Genomic DNA, 20,342 nt, shown 5'->3' with positions numbered 1-20,342 from the left:
GCCAGTCTGTCAAAGTGTAAGTCTATTAAGGGAAGGAGAAAAAGAGGCCCGCATCTCTGGAATTGAAGATGTTCGTGAGAGTCAGTGAAGCCTGTAATATGAGCAACAGGGAGACTAAGAGGAAGGGTATGAGTCTTCATTGGCAAAGGCAAACACAGACCTCTGTGTCTGTAAACACCTGCGTGTATGAATGTGAGCAGGGAAAGGAACAGGTGGTACTTCAGAGTCTTCTAAAGACTCCAAGAGAGGCAGGGAGAAAGAGGAAGGGGGGTTAATGAGATGTTTATGCATTTTATGTTATGGTTGAAAATATTTTAAGAATCTGAATACAATATTTGTTTTACTCTGAGCAGATAGAGTAAGTGACTGGAGATTAAGTGGCTTAAACAGTAGATATTTAGATTCCACAGACCCGGGGTCTGGAAGCTTGAGGTCAGGTTCCAGCATAGCTCAGGCATGGAATCTTCTCGACCACGGAAGGCCAATTTCCTTTTGTATCTCATATGCCAGAATGAGAGGGAGATTTCTCTGAGATCCTGGATGTTGGGTACTGATCCAATTTTTAAAGATGCTGTTCTTATGACCTAGTCACCTCATAAGGGACCTGCTTCCCAATACCATCACAATGGGGTGAGGAATTAAGCTTATGGCTTTGAGAGAATATAAACACTGGGTTCTTATCACCCTTCCTTCATAAATAAAGGAGCCACTGAGGACCAAACCTTTACCTCCCCTGCCTAAGTCTTTCCACCTCACTTTGTCCCCAATACAATGCCAGTTTCCTGGTGTCCTGGCTTCCCCAGGAAACAGAGAGTCCTAGCACATCTTGTCCATGACATCGTTAATCTAGTCAGCTCCTCATGAATATTATATCCACAAAACTTTCATAGTCTCTAGATTGATAAGTACTTTTGAGGCTTATTTTATCCCAGTCCTTATTAATCATTTATTTGTATCATCCACTTTTCAGACAAAAAAAGGTAAGATTTGAATAACTACTCAGAATAAGGCATGGAATCTTTAGGGTGCCGAGTCAGTTTTATAACACATGTCTAATTAACTCTATGACCTCAGGCCAATGGTATAACCTGCTGCTGGACTCATGAAGGGGACAGAGAGCCTCTACAGCCTTCCCTCAAACCAGCCAGAACCCACCTGTCCTCAGAGGCTTGAATTGCTCTTTGTTATCTTGTGCTGTCCCTTTGCACTTCTAACATTTTGATCAATGACACCGTGTTAGTAAATTCAGGCTGCAATCACACAGTACCTTAGGCTGTGAGACATAAACAACAGACCTGTCTTCCTCCGTTCTCTGATGTCAAGATCTAAATGTCATTTCTTTAAACTCTGAGACTGATGTAGGGGAGGCAAGAAGGTCAAGGAGGAATACAGCAGGGTGTAATGAACAGGAGCACATGACATGCCTGTAATGCCAGGACCCTCACGCTCTTCAGGAAGCGTAGGAAGAGCCTTGAGTTGGGAAGGTCTCTGGAAGTGGTATCATGTGAGCTGAGATCAGCATACTGGAGAAGGGATGACTTACTGAGGAAGACAGAGAAGGACTATGTCTGAAACCAAGTTCTAGAAGTACATAGTAACTGGAAGCATGGCCCAGCTGGGTGAATGATACCAGGAAAAGACTAGGAAAAGAGGCTCGTATGGACTGCATGAGGACATATCCTTCAGGAATTATTTGGGTTGCAGGGGGCATGAAACCAACCACAGCAAAGATCTGCTGATGCCATAGTTACAGACTGTAGTTGAAGAATAAAGTAAAGCCTTAGATTCCAAGCTGACATGTTTGCCTTTTATCCTCATTAGCAAGAAGTATCTAACAGATCTCAGCCTCTTCTTAGGCTAACAGTATAGCCTTAGCTTTAACTCCATTGGTCAGTAAGAAAGTATATGCTCAGAAATTGTCTCATCACCCATTTAATTAAACTCATTGATTTTTTAAAAATGTCTGTGAAGATAATGGGGCTTATACTATTTTAGAAGCAATGAATAAATCAGCAGGAAAAGAAGGGAACTGGACAAAAGACTGAATAGTGAGTCATTTTTAGATGAAGTTGAGTCAACTTAAAAAATGATGAAGGGCTTTCTCAGTGTGTGTGCTGGACATGATGCTGGCAGTGTCATGCACAGAAATGAACATGTTTGTCATGGCTCTTCTGGAGCAAGGTCCCTGGTTTTGAATTCCAGAGCAACCTGAGCTAGAACATAAACAAAAATATAGAGCAACAAAACAACCAACCAAAACCCAAAATAATAGCAAAACCCAATAGATACTGTAAGACTTAGAGCATCATTAATGTTTTCCAAAATTGGTCCATGTTTAATTTTATAATTCTCTACATCGAGAATGCTGCCTTCATTTGCGTAAATACATAGTACAAAACAGGAGAAGTATATTTAGGACTTTCAGAAACTGGGAATCCTAATCTCAAGATGAATTTCATCGAACAAGTTTTCATGAAATGCAAGTCAGCCATTCAAACAGTAATAAAAACCAAATTCTAACACAGCACAATCTGAACATACACTAATTTGATACATTCTGAAGAAAGATGGAAAATATTGTCTTTATTTCCTATTATTAAATCATTCTGCTTCTATAAGAGATGAAAACTTGTATATACAGCGAAAGCACTGTACCTCATAACAGACAGTATTCCGGGACCTGAGCCGAGGTGTTTCATGCAGCATTTGATGTACACAATGTGCACTGTAGAATGTATACATCATGTGTTCAGAACCAAAGCTGCAGTGAAGTCACACAATGCAACATTTGCAAGTGTCAGAAACACCTCAGATTCATTATGTGCTTTATTTTGAATTACATTTTGGCCACTGTATGTTCAGAAACCTTTGATTTTTTTTTTTTTTACATTATTTTACAGCTCTCATGCATGGTTGGTCTCAGGACCCAGAGTTTTAGAAGCTATGATCTAAATCAAGTAAAGTAGACTTTGAGAGTGGAAAGTTTAAAAAGGTTGTTTTTAATATTCAGATGTGTATGTGTTTTTTCTTAGGTCAATGTGAGCCAATCACTCTGGAACTCTGCATGAATTTGCCCTACAACCATACACATTATCCAAATTACCTTGGCCACGGGACTCAAAAGGAAGCGTCTATCAGCTGGGAGTCATCTCTCTTCCCTGCACTTGTTCAAACCAACTGTTACAAATACCTCATGTTTTTTGCTTGCACCATTTTGGTTCCAAAGTGTGATGTGAAAACAGGCCAACGCATCCCCCCTTGCAGGTAAAATAATGGACTATCTACATGCTATCTCAGAGAGAACCAAAAGAATACAAAGTTGAGTTTAGGCTAAATAAATATTGTCAAGGACTCTGAAAGTTAACAAATTCAAAAGATAAAGAAGTCAGAAGAAAATGAGTATTTGAGTAAGAATTCATCCTTCAAGCACCAAACATGGAAGGTGTTAACTTCCTTCTATGACAGGTCACGTGCTTTTATCTGTGTTCTGATTTGGTGGATCACAAAGTATCCTCATGAATGTAAGTTAATGTTGGGGTTCTGCTCAGTAGTAGAGCATCCTTTAGAATATATGAGGCCCTGGGTTGGATCACTAGCACCCTAAAGCAAAGCAAAGCAAAACAGAGTGTGAGGGAGCTAAGGAAGGAGCTGTTTCTGCCACTTTGTCTGGAAACACTGATGTGTCCATTTTTTAGATTAATTAAATGTGTTCTTCATCAGTGTGTTGAAGATGCTGTCCTGTGATAGTCCTTACAGGTCAGTGTGACTCCATAGGGAGATAGGCTAGACATGCGCAGGAGGGACAGTGATCATATCACTGACATTTTTCTGCTTGTCTGAATGAAAGTAAGGCAACATCTCAAGAACAGAGCTTAAACCTTGGGTCTGAGCAATATCCGAGAACCAGTACTATTGCTGTGGAGTCCATGGCTAGCGTCAAGTCTTCTCTAGCCGCTTTGTGCTCTTAAGACAAATTACTCAGTCTTTTTGGTCCTCAGGTCCTTTCACTGGTGAAGTAAGTATTTTGTTTGTTAAGTTTTGTTTCAGTGAGAGTTCAAGAAAGGGCTGTGAAGTTAAGTAAATGCTGAGAATCCCGAATTGGATGAAAGCGCTGTGCTGACTCGTGTAGCTATGAAGATAGCACATGGGCTCAATTGCTTGGTGGCAGCTGTGTCCCCATCTGGGACACATGTTAGAGGTGGTAGTCAGAGAATGTGCATATCCAAGATGACAATCTCAGAAGTCACTGTTGCTACATTCTGCAATGCTGTCTTGCAATCAAAGGTGGCTATGCGGATGTACTAGCCTGAATGTGAGAGGTAACTTACAGAAACCATATGTTGGGAGCAGAAGTCACATGGAGCTTTAAGAAGAAGAAAATAATACCAATATAGTAGACAGATGGGAAAACAATAAATTTAAGGCTGTATATCAAGTGGATGATGAAGTAGGGTATCTCTAGAGTCAGGGCAGGAAACAATAAGATTTCAGAATGACTCCGGCAGCTGAACAAATCATACAAGATGAAGAGAGTAAAATTTAGTGTTTGCTTGGACAAAAGTAATTCTGAAAATTTTATTACATGCCCAACGAAGTATTGTTAGAGTATCTACTGACTGCATATTGAAAAGTTATTTGTAAATCTTACTCTGTTTTTCCTAAGCAAGGTCAATGATGATAGTGAATTGCTACTTTGAACAGGTTTTCCCAAGCTGTGTTTGATTTTCTTTTTATATCTATGTAAAATTCCCCTAATGCTATAACTACAGTTATAAATGTATATCCATATTGAATTTCATGGCTTAAGTTTTATAACCTAAAATGACTGGTTGCAAATGGTTCTGAGATATTGAGTGAACTTGTTGATAAACTTCTTTTGGTGACTTTAATTCTATTTTTTTTTAGCTTTAATGATATATGTCTTTCAATTTCAGTGACAGCAATAGGAATATTTTGATATGTATGCATAAATTTATTTCATTATAACAAACTAATATGCTCCTAAGATTATGAATTAATGCATGGCTGCTTCTGCTGAGTCTGTTTACTAACCTTAACACTTAAGTTTTGAGTTACACATCTGAAGATAGTGAACCTTACTGAGCCTCCCAGTGTCAGAAAAGCTTGAAGATTATTTTGTCTCATGTTCAAAATCCCTCTTGACTGAGGTTATACCATCATGGCAAGTGCCTACCACTGAGGGCCACACAGATTTTGACAAGAACTTCCTTGAACTTCTGGGGTTGCTATTAGTATTTTCATTTCATAGTAAAATTCAGAAGTGGTAGAGTCAATGGTTACCTTCAAATGATAGCTACCACTGAGTTTGTACATTTGTTAAATATCTAGCAAAACTCTAATCCTGAATAATATTGAACTTACCATTTTTTCAAACTGAATATGAAAATGGCCCATATTCATTATTGTTGAAAATTCCAAACCTAAACTAGAAATTGAGTTTTATCTTTAGAATAAGCAAGGAAGCAGTATTGATAGAAGCTGAAGAAGGGGAAACAGAGGCAGAGCCCCTGTAAGCCAGCGTAGCACATGAACTCTCTACCCCACTACTCATCAGAGGAACGCTCAGCTGGAGGCTCTTGTATTTGCTCATGGTCCATGGTGACAGATGATAAGAAGTGATATTGGGCATTCCTCTGCTTAGAACCAAAGCCTAGAGAATGTTGGCCTGAAACACAGTAAAATAGAAAGCCAAAGGGCAGGGGATCTGAGTCTTGAAGAGAATTTCAGTTTTCTGTTTTCAGTGCAGTCTCTCTTGGTGAAAGCAGGTGGGTCCTCTTTGTAGGGGTATTGATTGTTTGGGTTTTCTAAGTGCTGATTATTTATCTATGCACGCCGGCAGGTTTCTACACACTTCCTTATACCTGCAATCCCACATAGCTTTAAAACCTAACTGCACTCTAAGCATACACTTGCAGTGGAGCTGGATGACTTCTGACATGTTGTCTTTCTGCTCACAGACCCTTGTGTGAGCACTCCAAAGAGCGTTGCGAGTCTGTCCTTGGGATTGTGGGTCTCCAGTGGCCTGAAGACACAGATTGCAATCAATTTCCAGAGGAAAATTCAGACAATCAAACTTGCCTCCTGCCCAGTGAAGATGTGGAAGGTTAATGTTCCAGTTTATTCTAGTAGGGCATCTAACATGGATGAACATGTCAGCCAGTTTTTGCTGTCTCTGAATTAGGAAGGGTTGCTGTTGACTTTCTATTTAGTTATCAATTAGACTTCATATGTGAGTTATGCCAGAAATGATTTGATCACCCTATAAAGCTCTGGCACATATGTGTCAGCTGTTATCATTGCTATCACATGTAAAATAATTTTAAGAAATGAAAATGAACTCAGAGATGAGCTTACTCATCCAGAAGTTTCCCGCTTTATGCATAATCCACTTACAGAACTGGTTATTTGTAGATGCTGTTTTAATCTTAGGAGCCATGAAACTAATGATAAACACCAACCCTTGGTTCTTCCAACTGGGAAGGCAGTGTAGGATTATGAATAGGAAAAGTAGATTTGGGGACTGGCCCATCAAATGAAAGATTAGAACCTCTGGGAAGCTGGGATCATGGACTGCACCAGGGATTTCAGGCTCAGGCCATCGTTAGGTGTCCGTTCAGAAAGGGAACTAGTTATCGCAAAGCACAGATGCTAAGTGCTGATCTGGAGAGAGGGTACCAAGGGTGAAGGAGAGGGGCTGAGATGAGCAGCCGGAAGAAAGCCAAGTGAACTCCGGGTGCTTCAGCGGTGTGAGGCCTGTCCTATCTTCAGTACTTGCCCGTTCTCAACACCCCAACTGGAAACACAGGTGTTAGTTGATGTCTGTGCAATTCTGTCCACTGAGAGCAGCCCTGCTTTTTGACAGAATGTTCTCCGAGTCACTTCAAGTGTCGCTCAGGGCGGTGCGTTCTGGGTTCCAGAAGATGTGATGGTCAGGCTGACTGTGATGACGACAGTGATGAAGAGAACTGTGGTAAGTGTGTGAGACAGCTTTCATATGTGAACGGCTGCTTGTTCTAAGAGGTGGCATCCAGTCTAAGGCTAATGCATTTTCTCCTGACATCAACAAGCCATAAGGCATGAATTGTTTGGATTTTTCTACTAAATTACACTTTAATTTCTAATAAAGTTATAATTTATATCCTTAATTATATATAGATGTATGTATATATATAATTATATAGATAGATTTATATCTATATACATACATCTATATATAGGAAAAGGTCACAAATGTGAGGAACCATTTTTGTTATTGAATTGCAAAGCAGTTGTTATTTGGTTAATGGGAAGAATAATGATGTCTTGGCATTGCCTTCAAGAGATGCTAATCAGGTATCTGCATCCATGAAGACAGTTCAGGCAACAATGATCACATTTAATTGAGATTCATTTTCATGCCCCTCTCGTCTTTGCCTCTGTTGAAACAGATAAAACTCTGCTTGACACTTTTTCTCTTGAGACCCAGAGTCACCCATGGAGAGGCTGAAGATGTCACTGGCAATTTGAACACAGCCGGTCTCAGTTTATTGTCCTGAAAACTGTAGCTCTTGTAAGCTGAGCGTGTCCAGGGATCAGAACACAGACAGTGCTTTTCAATACACAATGCCTGCCATACAGCAGAATGATTGAAGTGTTATCTAACAGCTAGCTTGCTTATGATTATTTAGTCTGTCATATCCCAAAATAAAATTGACACTTTATTCATTGGAAGCACATACAGCAATATATCTTTTGAGATCATTTCATTCCGTTGGCTTTTGAAGTATGAAATCTTGCCTTCCTCCTCAAAATGAATTTTCATAGTGAATGTTGTCCTCCTGGTCAAAACAAAATGCCATAAGCAATCAAATGAACCACTATCAGCTACTATAAATATGGACACACACATCACATCCTCTGGAAGATTACAGTTGTCAGGATGATGGTACAGAGGTCAGTGCAATTTTGCTATGGAGCAATATTTAATAATTTGAGAACTTACTATCGTTTGCCTGTTTGTGAGCTTTCTATAAAAAGTGAAAATAAAAAAAAAATTCTCCAACTGTTACATCAGTAGTGTTTCCAGAATGTATTAGATTGTTCACTTAAAACCTTGGCTGGGGTGTGGTATTCTAACATATAATTTAAGAGAGATTGTCTTAGATTATTCAAAGTGATTATATGACTCTATGGAAGTGACTACATTTTTCATGGCTGACTAAATGTTTGGCAAGTGCTCAGTTTAAAGCAGAATGGGTTATGCTGCTTGGGGGTGCACACCTGAAATCCCAGACCGTGGGAGGTGGAAGCAAGAGGTTGAGAGGCAAAGGTCTGCTGTGGGATGTTCTATATGGCAAATGTGTTGCTCTGATTGTTAGTAAATAAAACACTGATTGGCCAGTAGTCAGGCAGGAGGAACTATAGGTGGGACAAGAAGGAGAAGAATTCTGGGAAGTGGAAGCCTGAGTCAGAAACACTGCCAGCCGCCGCCGCCATGACAAGCAGCATGTGAAGATGCCAGTAAGCCACGAGCCATGTGGCAAGGTATAGATGAATAGAAATGGATTAATTTAAGATATAAGAAGAGTTAGCAAGAAGCCTGCCACAGCCATACAGTTTGTAAGCAATATAAGTCTCTGTGTTTACTTGGTTGGGTCTGAGGGGCTGTGGGACTGGTGGGTGACAGAGATTTGTCCTGACCGTGGGCCAGGCAGGAAACCTCTGGCTCTTCAACTATACAGTGAGTTTGAAGTTAACCCTGGGCTGCTACATGAGGCCTCGAGTCGAGAAAACAAAACAAATAAAAAAAAAATCATCCTGGCAAGAATAAATGGTCTTCATTCTAAAATACATTATGAAACACAAATTCACAGTACTGTAATATAGTACTTAAATGACCCTAAAATATCAAGATTCTAGTTAAATAATAAGTTTTCATAAAAATTTTAATCTTATAATGGACAGGATACCACAATAATAAAATAAACTAAGCTTTATTTCATTTTCAAAGTATCATATCTACCATTGACAGCTCTGCTGTAAAAAGTTAGAAATGGACGAGAAATTAATTTATTTGGAGCTAAATTGATTGTTTTAATAGCAATAATTTACATGAGAAAATTTGCATTGATTTTTCCAAAGTGACCCATGATGGACAAGTTCCCCTTTGGCATGCTTGCATGCGCTCAGATGGGCTGTCCAGTATGCTGGGAAGACACATCACTGATGACCACTAGATAAAGAAGTCAGATTGTCAGGCCCCAGGGGACTCTGGGTACATCATCTGCTGGGTACATTCTCTGCTGTTAACCTCTCTTTGCATGTGCACATAGGCCCACGAGGAAATAGAAACAGGGAAGTTGGGTTACATTCCGCCTTTCCCCTTGCTCTGACTTACTCTATGTCTCTTGCATTTAAGGCATTCAGTGCTTGAGACTACCTATCATGAATCCACAGCTCACATGGAAGTTTTAACAACACTATTGGGGGTTCCCTTCAAAACAACACTTACTTTAGTTGTGAAACATTCAACGTGTCAGGAATTAAACTGATTGTGTATTTCTTTAGCAATTTTGTATCTGGAAATGTGATTACCAAAGCACACATAAATTATAGATGTGCTTTCAAAATCAATGTGTGAGAACTTAGCAAAGAGAATTTGGCTCCTAGTGGGCTCCTGCTCTCATGATTAAATTTTTCGTTGTTGCAATTGCTAACATAAACAAGCACTGCAAAGTTTGTTACTATTCAGCATTTCAACAAATGCTTGGAAGGACTGTGCAAGCCTGAAAGCATCACCAAAGAACTGACTCATGGGAAAGAAGCTCTGGAGACATGGAAGGGATTAGCACATTTGGCAGTTAGTACAGAAGCAATTCCTCATCTTACAGGTTGATAGTTTGTCAGTGATAAAAATATATAACAAATCCATATACATTTACACTAGTAACTTGAGAAACCAAGTTTCAGCATAACACTTTCTATGAACCAAACACTGGGAAACAAACAGGCCTGAACAGAGAAGCAAACACAAAAGACACAAAGAAAACAGCAACATGCCGAGGACCATGTCCGGACCCATGGCCCTACCAGCCAGGGTCTGTGTTGAGGTCCATGGCTCCTGTTACCATTCAAGGCCATGAGGTTGCCCAGGGTCTGAGCAGCCACCTGAGGCCATGTTGGAATCCAGGGACCATGCTGCTGCTGGGCCCATGATGATCTGAGTGGTCTGTGCTGCCACCTCAGGCCGTGGTGACATCTAGGCCCAAGCTGCTGTGGCTGGCCATATCTGGGTCCTTTATCCTGCTGCAGCTAGGGGCTGTGTTGATGTCTATTGCCAGTGTTACCACATGGGTCCATGTAAGCCATGTGTTGAACAATATGTTAAAGTACAAGGGCCACGGGCCATGCTTAACTGGCCCTGCCCCTTCACTGGCCAACAATGAATCCCCCCCCAATCAGAGAGCTGTCACCCCCCTTGCTGGCCCTGGGATAATGGACCCTGACGATCCGGGCATAGGAGATCTGGCCCCACACCCCTCATAGGACAGCTGCCCCCCCCCCAAGTTGGGAAAGATGGCCCCAACCCTCACCACGGGTGTGAGAGAGCTGGTTCTGCCACTCATCTGAGGCATCATGAGGTCAGTCTCCCGACGGACCAACTCAGCTCCCACCCAGGAACACATCAGGTCTTTGAGTTGGCACTCCCCAACATCTATCCCATCCACGACCTGCTAGCACATGTGAAGGGACTGGGGGATCACAGGATCTCCATGGCTCAGGGCAAAAGCAGGACATCTGAGAAGAGTTTCGGCGAGGGTCCAATATCAATGGTGTGCCAGAAGACAGAAGCCCGTGAACCCGAGCAACAGCTCATTACACAATGAACGTCTGCAAGTGAAGCTCTTTGGACAAAAGCGTCTACCTCGTGATACTCAGCAGCTCCCAACGCCACTGAGATGGATGAAGAGGCCACGGAGAAGTGGGAAGGGTGGAGCAGCAAAGTGGCTTTTTTTTGTTTGTTTTTGCTTGCTTGCTTTTTTGTTTGTTTTAGGTTTTTTGTTTACTATTCTTATTTTTTTTTAATTTTATTATTTCTTTTTAAGTTTCCCTTTGGGAAGGAGATGGTATAAGGGTGAAGGGCAGATACAGAAGGACTGGGCAACGAGTGGGGTTGGGGGGCACAATATGAAATTCCCAAAGAATCAATAAAAAGTTATGCTGAAAAAAGAAATCAGCAATGGGATTCTGTATTTGATTTTTAGATGTCAGGCTTTAACATTGACTGTGTAAGGCTGAAGTTTGCTTTCATTAAGGTTATGACCAGTCTGGGCGAGCTATTTATAAATGTGGTGGTGCCTGTGCAGACAGTGACTCTTCTCAGTGAGGCCATGAGATGAGAAAATGGCTTAAGCAAGTCTTTATATCTAATATAAAAATAAAATCTTGAATTACCCAAGTATAGCCTAAAGCTCTATGAAGTATCCTAACTCACTCATATCTGTTCTTAAGGAGTCTTTGCTTTTAGAACAAACATTGAATACATACTTACATCAAAAATGTTACTTTGTAGACAAAGTGATTTCTTCACAAATAATACTATCTTCCACATGACAAATGCTGTGACCTTCTTTCATTTTATTTCATCTCTTCTCCCCTTCTTTTCCTCTAAGAGGTATTTGGTCATACAAGCTTTTCTAGCAAAAGAAAATGTACAAAAGGAAGCATAAATGCTCACAGAATACTCATTTAGGGTTGGAGAACGTGGACAAACCGTAGATGACCAATGCCTCTTGTTTGTACTGTTCGTGAACACACACTGCTGAAGGCCTTACACCCAGTGATCTCTTCCTGTGTTTGTTTTTATATTAGTCCCTCCCAAGAGTACAAATTCTTCCTTAGCTCCAAAGGTCTTCTTGCACCAGGCTCCTTTCTCTCATCCCCCACTAGCGTAGTGGTTTCTCCAACAATAGCACAAAGTCAGACCTTCTGTGTTTGCTCTGCTCTCTGGTGGAATAAGAAGTTAAGGCTATTGGACAGGAACTGGGGCACTTGGCCAATTTCAGGTCCATTTTGAATCTCTAGAGGACATCACCTTCAGAACATTGTAGTTAAGGTTGGCTTCCTCTGCTAGCTGAAAACTCCAAATACCATGACCATGAGTTCCTTGAATCAATGTCTGGGCCTCCAGATGAGTGGCCAATGAAAGACTCTCACCATTTATCTCTCATATATTTGGGTGATGAAACACTCTAAATCTAATTTTAGCTTAGTAAAATTTCTACTCTGGTGGAGTATTTTGATTGTTGTTTTGAATGACCATTTTTAACAGTGAGTTTTTTTTCCTCATAATGGATTCCAAGAGTCCTAAGTTAATCATCCACGAGATTTCTCTGAATTCTTTGTTGTAGGTCTAATGAGAAATAACATTTTTAAAGAGTATCCTTATTTGGTCTCTGCTCTGCATTTTACATATCTTAAATTATATTTTCCTGGGAACTAGAGTTTTTTGTTCCTTAGATGAAGTGGTATTACATTTGAATTAACCACATTTTGAGGGTCTACCACATGCTAACCATTGTTCTTGGAGAAATGGCCAGCATAAAAAAGGACAAGGGAGCACTCGTCTATAATCAGACAGGTGGATCTTGAGTTTGAGGACAGCCTAGACTACAGAGTGAAGCCTCAAAAACCAAAAAACACATAAGAGTTTAAAGTTATGAAATCCTTTCTTTCATACCCTCACAGGATGGCGAGGAGGATGGATCTTCTGGGCATCTGATTGTGGCAGAGTCTTGGCATATCTTAGCCGATATTCAGACACATTGCATTTAAATAACGATATGTAGGAAGTGCAGTGTAAGTGCTTGCCCCTCAGGGGGAAATGGAAGTCCAAGTTGTAAGCTCACAGTCCTGACTTCTTTTCAAATTATTTCCGTTTTTCCATACTAGCTGATGAGGTTTCCACCCTTAGATCTCTGGCCACCAAAAAGCAATGGCTTTTGCACCTGGCTCTTCAACGAATTTCGTAGGTACTTAGCATACGAGGAGCCTCTTTTATGAAACATACAGATGGCCCCTCAGTTTGAAGGCTGAAATTACATTTTAAGATTGAACGCATTTACATCTCTAGGTTTTGGCATATTTGCTTAAAAGCATAACTTGCTTTATAGATGAGCCTTGCATGCTGGCAAGTTGACTCAGGAAGCAAAAGGAACAACTCAGGAAGGATGCTAATGCATAGGTTTTTTTTTTTTTTTTTTTTTTTTTTTTGTTTTTTAACTGTTTTCCATTCCCCGTATGTTGATTTGGATCTTTTGTTGGGAGAGTTGTTCTGTTTGACATGCAGAATCGGGACTACTGGATGCTCCTACTTTTAAAATCACTTTATTCATAGTAATCACAGATGTCCAAACTCTTTAAGAAGACATCATGCCTTTATGCTGAAGTTTTTCTTGTTTTTATCTTATTTGGTTAAATTTCATCATCATCTTCAACTGTGCATCTACCATTAATAGCTTTTTCTTCTGTTTCCAGGTTGCAAAGAGAGAGATCTTTGGGAATGTCCATCCAATAAACAATGTCTGAAGCATACATTGATCTGTGATGGTTTTCCAGACTGCCCAGATAGCATGGATGAAAAAAACTGCTGTAAGTACCTTCATGAATTTGTTAACTGTTTTTTTTTTTAATTTTAAGTACCCACTGTCTCACTTTATTATATTTATATAAGCTAGAAATTTGGAAATACATATCAAAAGTTTTTAGTTTGCTTAGTTCTTTTGACTAAACTTATGTCTATCAAGGTATATATTTATAGAAGAGAAATGTCTATAAAATACATACACATTTATTCTAATAATATGGAAAGATTAAAATACTGCCCTGCATCCAAAACTGGAAGACATAAAATGTAACCATAAGATGAAACAATATGTCAACACTAAATCGAGGGGGAGAAGAATGGTTTGACTCGGGTTCATTACATATGTTTAACTGATGTGGTAGTTGGTTTCCTGTTAGTTAAGCAGGACACCCAAGGGAATCAATTTAAGAAGTTAGGTTTATTTTGGCCCAGAGTTTGGGATGTTTCAGGCCATTAATTTGTAGGGCCATTGCTTTTGAGCCTGTGGCAGAAAAGCATATCATGGGGGAGGGGAGACAACAAAGATGCTATTAACATCCAGACTGTGTGTTAGAAGAGAGAAAGAAGATGCAGTGGTCCATCTGTCTCCTTCAAGGTCACACCTTCACTGGCTGCAAGATGTCCCTTGCATCTTCACGTTTCTTAAGCAGTTCTTCAGCACCACAGACTTGAGCCTAAACCCTTAAGAAATGGGATTCAAAGGACGCTTAACCCAAACACAGCAGTTGAATAATAGGAAGTATTCAGTAGTATGTGAACTGTTGTCTTGAGTTTTAGAAGTAAATATACATACATAAAGAAAAATATCAAGATCATACAATGTTTACACTTATGCTGGTACAATTAAGTTTTGTGCTTTTGAAGTCTTTTATGTCTGGATGATATGCAGCCATTATCTTTAGAAGTAGTTAAAATTTTCTTAAAGTGTTTTACTTACAAGTAACAGAAAGCTCAACTCAAATTAACAAAAAATGAAGACATCTATTGTTATGTGGCTCATACATGTCTTATATTATTACAGTAAAAGTCATATAAAGTGAGTTCATGAGACTATAATAGAAAGATATCATCTTGTCTGTGGCTCTTTTATTTTAGCCTGACCTCAGGCTGGATGGTCCAAAGCCAAGAGCATCTGGGTGAATGAGTTACCTTGATCGTATTCCATAGGAGGAAGAGGGGATGGTGCTCTTTGCTATGGAGTACCACTGAGATTCCCTGTGGGTCAACACTGGGCAGAGTCACAGCATATAGAAAGGGGCTTTTGTGTGGATTAGAAAAGACGTTCTCTACAAACACGGAAAGCATAGCCCCAGGCAGGGATTAGAAGAAACTGTCTGCTCCAGTTTGGCCTAGGTCCAAGGCTAAGGCACATGGCCTAGCCCACAGAGTTTGGGTGAATGCTATTTCCCAATGCATAAATCATAAAACCATAGACCAAGGGTCTGTTATGGAATCACATTTAATCCTGGACTAATAATTACTCTCAGATAAGAATAGTCAGAAAAATGCAGTGCCGATGTTAAACTAATCAAGATCTTCCTCTGGGGGCTTGGGATGGCTGGTACGAGCCTGGACAAAATCAGGTTTCCTTTTCATGGACGAAGAGGGGAAATGGATGCTAAGTAGGCAATCAAGGAGATTTACTATAATTTTTAAAAATCCAAAAGAGATTTGTATGTGACTCAGAGAGTAATTTAATAGTAGGGTTTCTAAAGAGCTATCTATCTGTGTGAAGAGAGCTTGCTCTCTTCCTGGAGTGTCTGCAGTCCACTTTCTCAAACATTCTCTTCTTCTTCCTTCTCGGCCCCCCGCCAGCGTTTTGCCAGGATGATGAGCTGGAATGTGCCAACCATGAGTGTGTGCCACGTGACCTGTGGTGTGACGGAGGGGCCGATTGCTCAGACAGTTCAGATGAATGGGACTGTGGTAAGCTTCTGGTCGCCGCCATCTGCCCTGCATTCATATGCCTGTCAGCCATTTAAGCTAAATGAATCCTAAATTACTTCATGGGTTTTACCAACCAAGTTCATCTATTTTGTTTTACTGTTAAAAAAAAAACCTGACAGTGGTGATTCATGGGTGTTATTTCTAAGTAACAAAAAAAAAAAAATCCCCCCAAGTTCCTTCTCTGTTTGAAATGTCTGTATTATATGGATGACATTTTGCATTCAAATGTTTGGAAGCATGTCATTTTTTAGACTTAGTTTTTATTCATCACTCAAATTCAATAGTGTTGAATTATCAGTCATTCTTGGATCATTTACATCCCCTGGAAGAGGGTATGGAAGTGGTCTCTTTGTAGGCTCTATGCCTTGCCCCTCATCCAGATGGAATTTCTAACTGTCAGGTTCCTGCCATGGCAGGACTTGAAGGCATCTCAGCTAATGTGGCAGTTTGTAATCTTGATTTTCTGATTAATTCCCTCATTCCGCACACATCACTCCCCTCATTCACTCAGCTTCTACCTTCGTCTTTTGCATCCTCTGGCCAAGTCATGAGTTTCCTGTGCGTTGTGATGGGGTACAAAGTGTTCCGCAGATGAACTGCGACCGACCCAGTGCAGAGGCTAGGGATCTGGGCGTATGCCACATCAATCCAGACTTAGCGCCATCCTTGTGTACTTCCATTTTCAAATGCTGAAAAAAAATATGCTTGGAGTTTCAAAAAGCTCCTTTCAATTAGTTCTGCTAATCCCTGGGTAAGTTCAAGGCACCGAGGCTCTGCCTCTGGCCATCTTCTAATTCATAAAGGAAAGTCAAGAACTGTCTGTCTCCTGCATTAGGGTCCGCAATGCTTTGAAAGCAGAGAACACATCTAATTCACTTATTTTAGTCTCCTGTCACATTGAAGGAGCACATAGCAGGTCAAGCCCAAACAGTTCTTAACTAAAATAAATATGAATGAATGTATGCAATCAAAGCAAAGGCATATAAACTTAGGCTTCTCAGGAGAAGAAGTGTTCTTAATTAGGCTTTCTCGCATTTTTCCCCTTCAGTGACCCTCTCTAAAAATGGGAACTCCTCCTCATTCCTGGCTGTTCACAGATCTGCAACAGAACACCACGTGTGTGCTGACGGCTGGCAGGAGACGTTGAGTCAGCTGGCCTGCAGGCAGATGGGTTTAGGGTAAGGTCAGTAGTTTGTAGCACTGATGAGTTTCTCAGAGGGCTCCATGAACCTTAGCAGTAATATCTTCCTTATGAATGATGTAGGACTGGAAAATGAGAACCCTCCAAAGCCCTGGAAATGAATCGGCAGGAGGAACTTATTTAATTCTAGGCACCTGCTCTGTAGAGTGTGGACTGCAAATCTGTTATGATGAAGCCTCAAAAGTAGATGAAGTAATTGTGTTTTAAGCACTTCTGAAATGAACACGTTCACTATTTATAAAAGCATTCAGATGGTCTCCTCTGTGGAACATGGATGGAAAACTCTTCATTCCCCTCCCCGAGGTTATTAGAAATTCCTTTTTAGGCAACACATACTTTCTTAATTTTTTAAAGACAAGTTGAAAAATAGAAGTCGAAGCTGCTGGTATTTCTATTTATCCTAAGTAACACAGGAAATGTACATCAAGGAGTAATTCACCTGTTTTGCTCTTTAGTGGAATGAAAAGACCCACACTGGCTTTTACATACCCAGGCTGAAATGGATGCTTTGAAATGTGGAGGCACACTGTTTGGTTAGGTGTTCTGTTACAGTTCCTTCAGCAAAAGAAAGTCATCATCTGCATCACCACAGAACATATATAGGAGGATGTATGCATATGTATCTGTTTTATATGTATCTGTTACTTATATGGCATTTTGATTTATTATGGTAATGATATATGTGAGATTTCAATGTAAATATAGGAATGAGAGAAATAGATAAGGGAGTCTTGCAATTCTAAACTTAAAAGCCAGAGTTGTTGGCATGTCCCAGGATCCACTGAGCAATTGATAATTCTTCACAATAATGAGTCATTCAACTCAGCAACTAGCCACATGTTTTTGCTACCCTAGTTTGAAGAGCATATCACTACTAACATCTTGAGCCCTCTTCTTCTATTGTAAAGACCCACATCTTTGGAAATTTGAGTAACTGGTACTATTTACAATAAAAGAGTTTTAATCTTTTCCAGCATTAGAAAAATTATAGCTGTCATGATCCATTAAATTATTGTGTCCAAATGAAATGGGATATGATTTTGATTAGATAAATGAAAACCTCATTGAAAGTGCTTATCTTGGGTCTCTAACCAAGACCTAAGGGTATTTCTTAATATGAAAATTCAATTACATAATGAGACTAACTCTACTGAGAGTTCTGAGGATAAGTCAGACCTGCAGAGATTTACAACCAGAGCAACAGCTTTGAGAGCACCTTTCACATAACCATGGAACTGCAAATAGAAGAGACCTTGTTTGAAATGTCTCCCTTTATCCTTTCTTTGTATTTCTCGCATATCAGATTTTTATTGAGCTAAAATACGTATAGCAAACGTGACTATTTCAGCTGAATCTGGCATACTCAGAGTGTTGCACAACTGTCTCTATTGCCTCTGTCAAGCACATTTCTATCGCCACCAAAGAAAACTATGTGCCCACACACAGTTACCCTCAATTGCCCTCCAGATCCTGTAAATCATTCATATACTGTCCATCTCTATGATTTTCATGACTATTCTGAATGTTTTAATAAGGAAACATATAGCATGTACCATAGTTGCTACAGTATGTACCAACTCTTCATTATTATTCATAGCTAAATATTATTTCATCGAGTTGTTATACCACTCAATATTTAGACTGCTCAGCCACACTTTCAGTGTTATGCCACATTCACTTATCCCTTCAAACATTTGGTTTGTTTCTGCTTTTTTAAAAGTGCATATGCTATTTTTAAATAATTTATTTAACCAGATATGATATTAAATACTTTGAATCCCAACACTCAAGAGGTAGAGACAAGAGGATTGATTGCCTCCAGTTTGAAGTCATCCTGGTGTGAGCTTCAAGGGCAGTTTGATCTATAGAGGTACTCTGAAAACAAAAGTTCACTTTTTCCATTTTCCCTATTTTATTGACTCTGTTTTATTTTTGCTTTTTGAGACAGAGTTTCTCTGTGGACAGCCCTGGCTGTCCTGGAACTCATGCTATAGGCTAGCCTAGCCTTGAACTCACAGAGATCCACCGGACTCTGCCTCTTGAATGCTGGGGTTAAAGGCATGGGCCACCACAGCCCAGCTATGTTTTTCAACTATGAAAGTAAAATGTTAATATTTTAGATAAAGCCCCAGTAGATGTATGGATGCTTTCATTTTTGATAACTGTATTTCACTGAGAGGCAGGGAGAATCTGATTGAAAAGCCGTGATTCTTGACTGAATTCATGGGTAAATGGGTAAATAGCATCAGGTCATCTAAGAGTAGCTTCAAGTATACTTGTAAATTTATTTTAGGGCCTCATAGGCTGACAGAAATACAGAGAGGTGGAATAGGGAGAGAATGAAGTTAGTGGGCAAGTGAGGTCACATTCCTGGTGTGAGAACGAGCTGATTGGAAAGCCGCTGCTTCCTAGGTCTCTGGAGACCAGCTGTGTTGTACAAATTCATACTTCTGCTCCTGATGCCTCAAACATGCTATAATAACCTTCATCTTTGAGACAAAGTCATTGATTGCAAAGTCTTTCTGACCATGATTGGTCTGCACTCCGGGTGGAAGGGGAAGGAGATTGGCTGTCCCTCTTCATTTTCAGAATGGAGTGGCCCCTGCACTGCCCAGCCTCTCTGGGTTTCATGCCCACTCTGTATCAAAAAGTTGAACCTTAGAAAGCAACTCATAATTAGTCCTACTCACCTTCCATATTCTATTTTTGTCTTGTGGAGTATTGCTTATGAGCACTGATCTAAAGTAGACATTGTGTAGAGCATCATCATCGGGCTTGATGGTATAGTAGGAAAGACGCTGGGAGAATGACGAAGGACATACAGGTCAGCTTTGTTTTCATATTTGACAATGGTACAGACTTAGAGCAGGGCTCCTGACATTCCTATTTAAAGTATATAAGAAGAAATAGTCATCTCTAATCTTTGCAAGGATTGAAAACAGCACTACAATTTAGTATCCACAACTAACTCACCCTTCCTCTAAGAAAGGTGTTCACTGATTTCAGCGGGTACATTTTAGAACTAGTTCATAAAACTCACTTCTAAGCCAAAGTACGTGTTTTCAGTGATTGTGCAGCAGTATTTCTGGTAGAGGCAGTTGATTAAAAAGATGTACATGGGCTTTTTTTCAAGACTCAGATTCTGCTATCCATTACTTAGAACAAAAATGGAAGACTCGTAATTGTTTATCCGAGTGAAAAGATTTAGTGTTTTCGTTGAACCTGAAGACATACTCTCATCTGTAGCTTCTTCCAGAGTTCACCCCAGGCTGGAAGCACGGTGTTTTGCTGGTTAGAGAAAGTTATAAATCAAGCTCCTGAGTTCTTTTGACAGCATATCCATTTCTACTTTACAGTATCAAAAACATATGCACATATACTTAAAGAACAACACAGGTCAGAACTTATTCTGTCCTCTAATCCTTGGCAAATGCAGGTTTGAGACATTTGCCATTTGAGGGTAAGTTTAGGAGAATATGACCTTCCATGTCTCCTGGTTCCTTGAGCTCTATCTCTATAGAATGTGAGCTCATTTGGAAACCTGTGTCT

The 20,342-nt window shown here is 40.0% G+C and overlaps 1 protein-coding gene across 2 annotated transcripts in view; it reads left to right on the top strand.

The window, feature by feature from the left end:
- The window catches only part of Corin (corin, serine peptidase), a 218,938-nt gene that overhangs the window by 169,339 nt on the left and 29,257 nt on the right, over nt 1-20,342 (top strand). For both annotated transcript variants that reach the window (XM_042257503.2, XM_006979681.4), the window contains exons 11-16: nt 3,033-3,264; nt 5,979-6,124; nt 6,884-6,991; nt 13,537-13,650; nt 15,461-15,571; nt 16,641-16,770. In XM_042257503.2, the coding sequence (XP_042113437.1) occupies nt 3,033-3,264; nt 5,979-6,124; nt 6,884-6,991; nt 13,537-13,650; nt 15,461-15,571; nt 16,641-16,770 (841 nt within the window). The remainder of the gene's footprint in view (nt 1-3,032; nt 3,265-5,978; nt 6,125-6,883; nt 6,992-13,536; nt 13,651-15,460; nt 15,572-16,640; nt 16,771-20,342) is intronic.

Source organism: Peromyscus maniculatus, chromosome 10 (genome assembly GCF_049852395.1).
Source record: "Peromyscus maniculatus bairdii isolate BWxNUB_F1_BW_parent chromosome 10, HU_Pman_BW_mat_3.1, whole genome shotgun sequence".
Classification (NCBI taxonomy): domain Eukaryota; kingdom Metazoa; phylum Chordata; class Mammalia; order Rodentia; family Cricetidae; genus Peromyscus; species Peromyscus maniculatus.
This window is presented reverse-complemented; position numbering and strand designations above follow the sequence as displayed.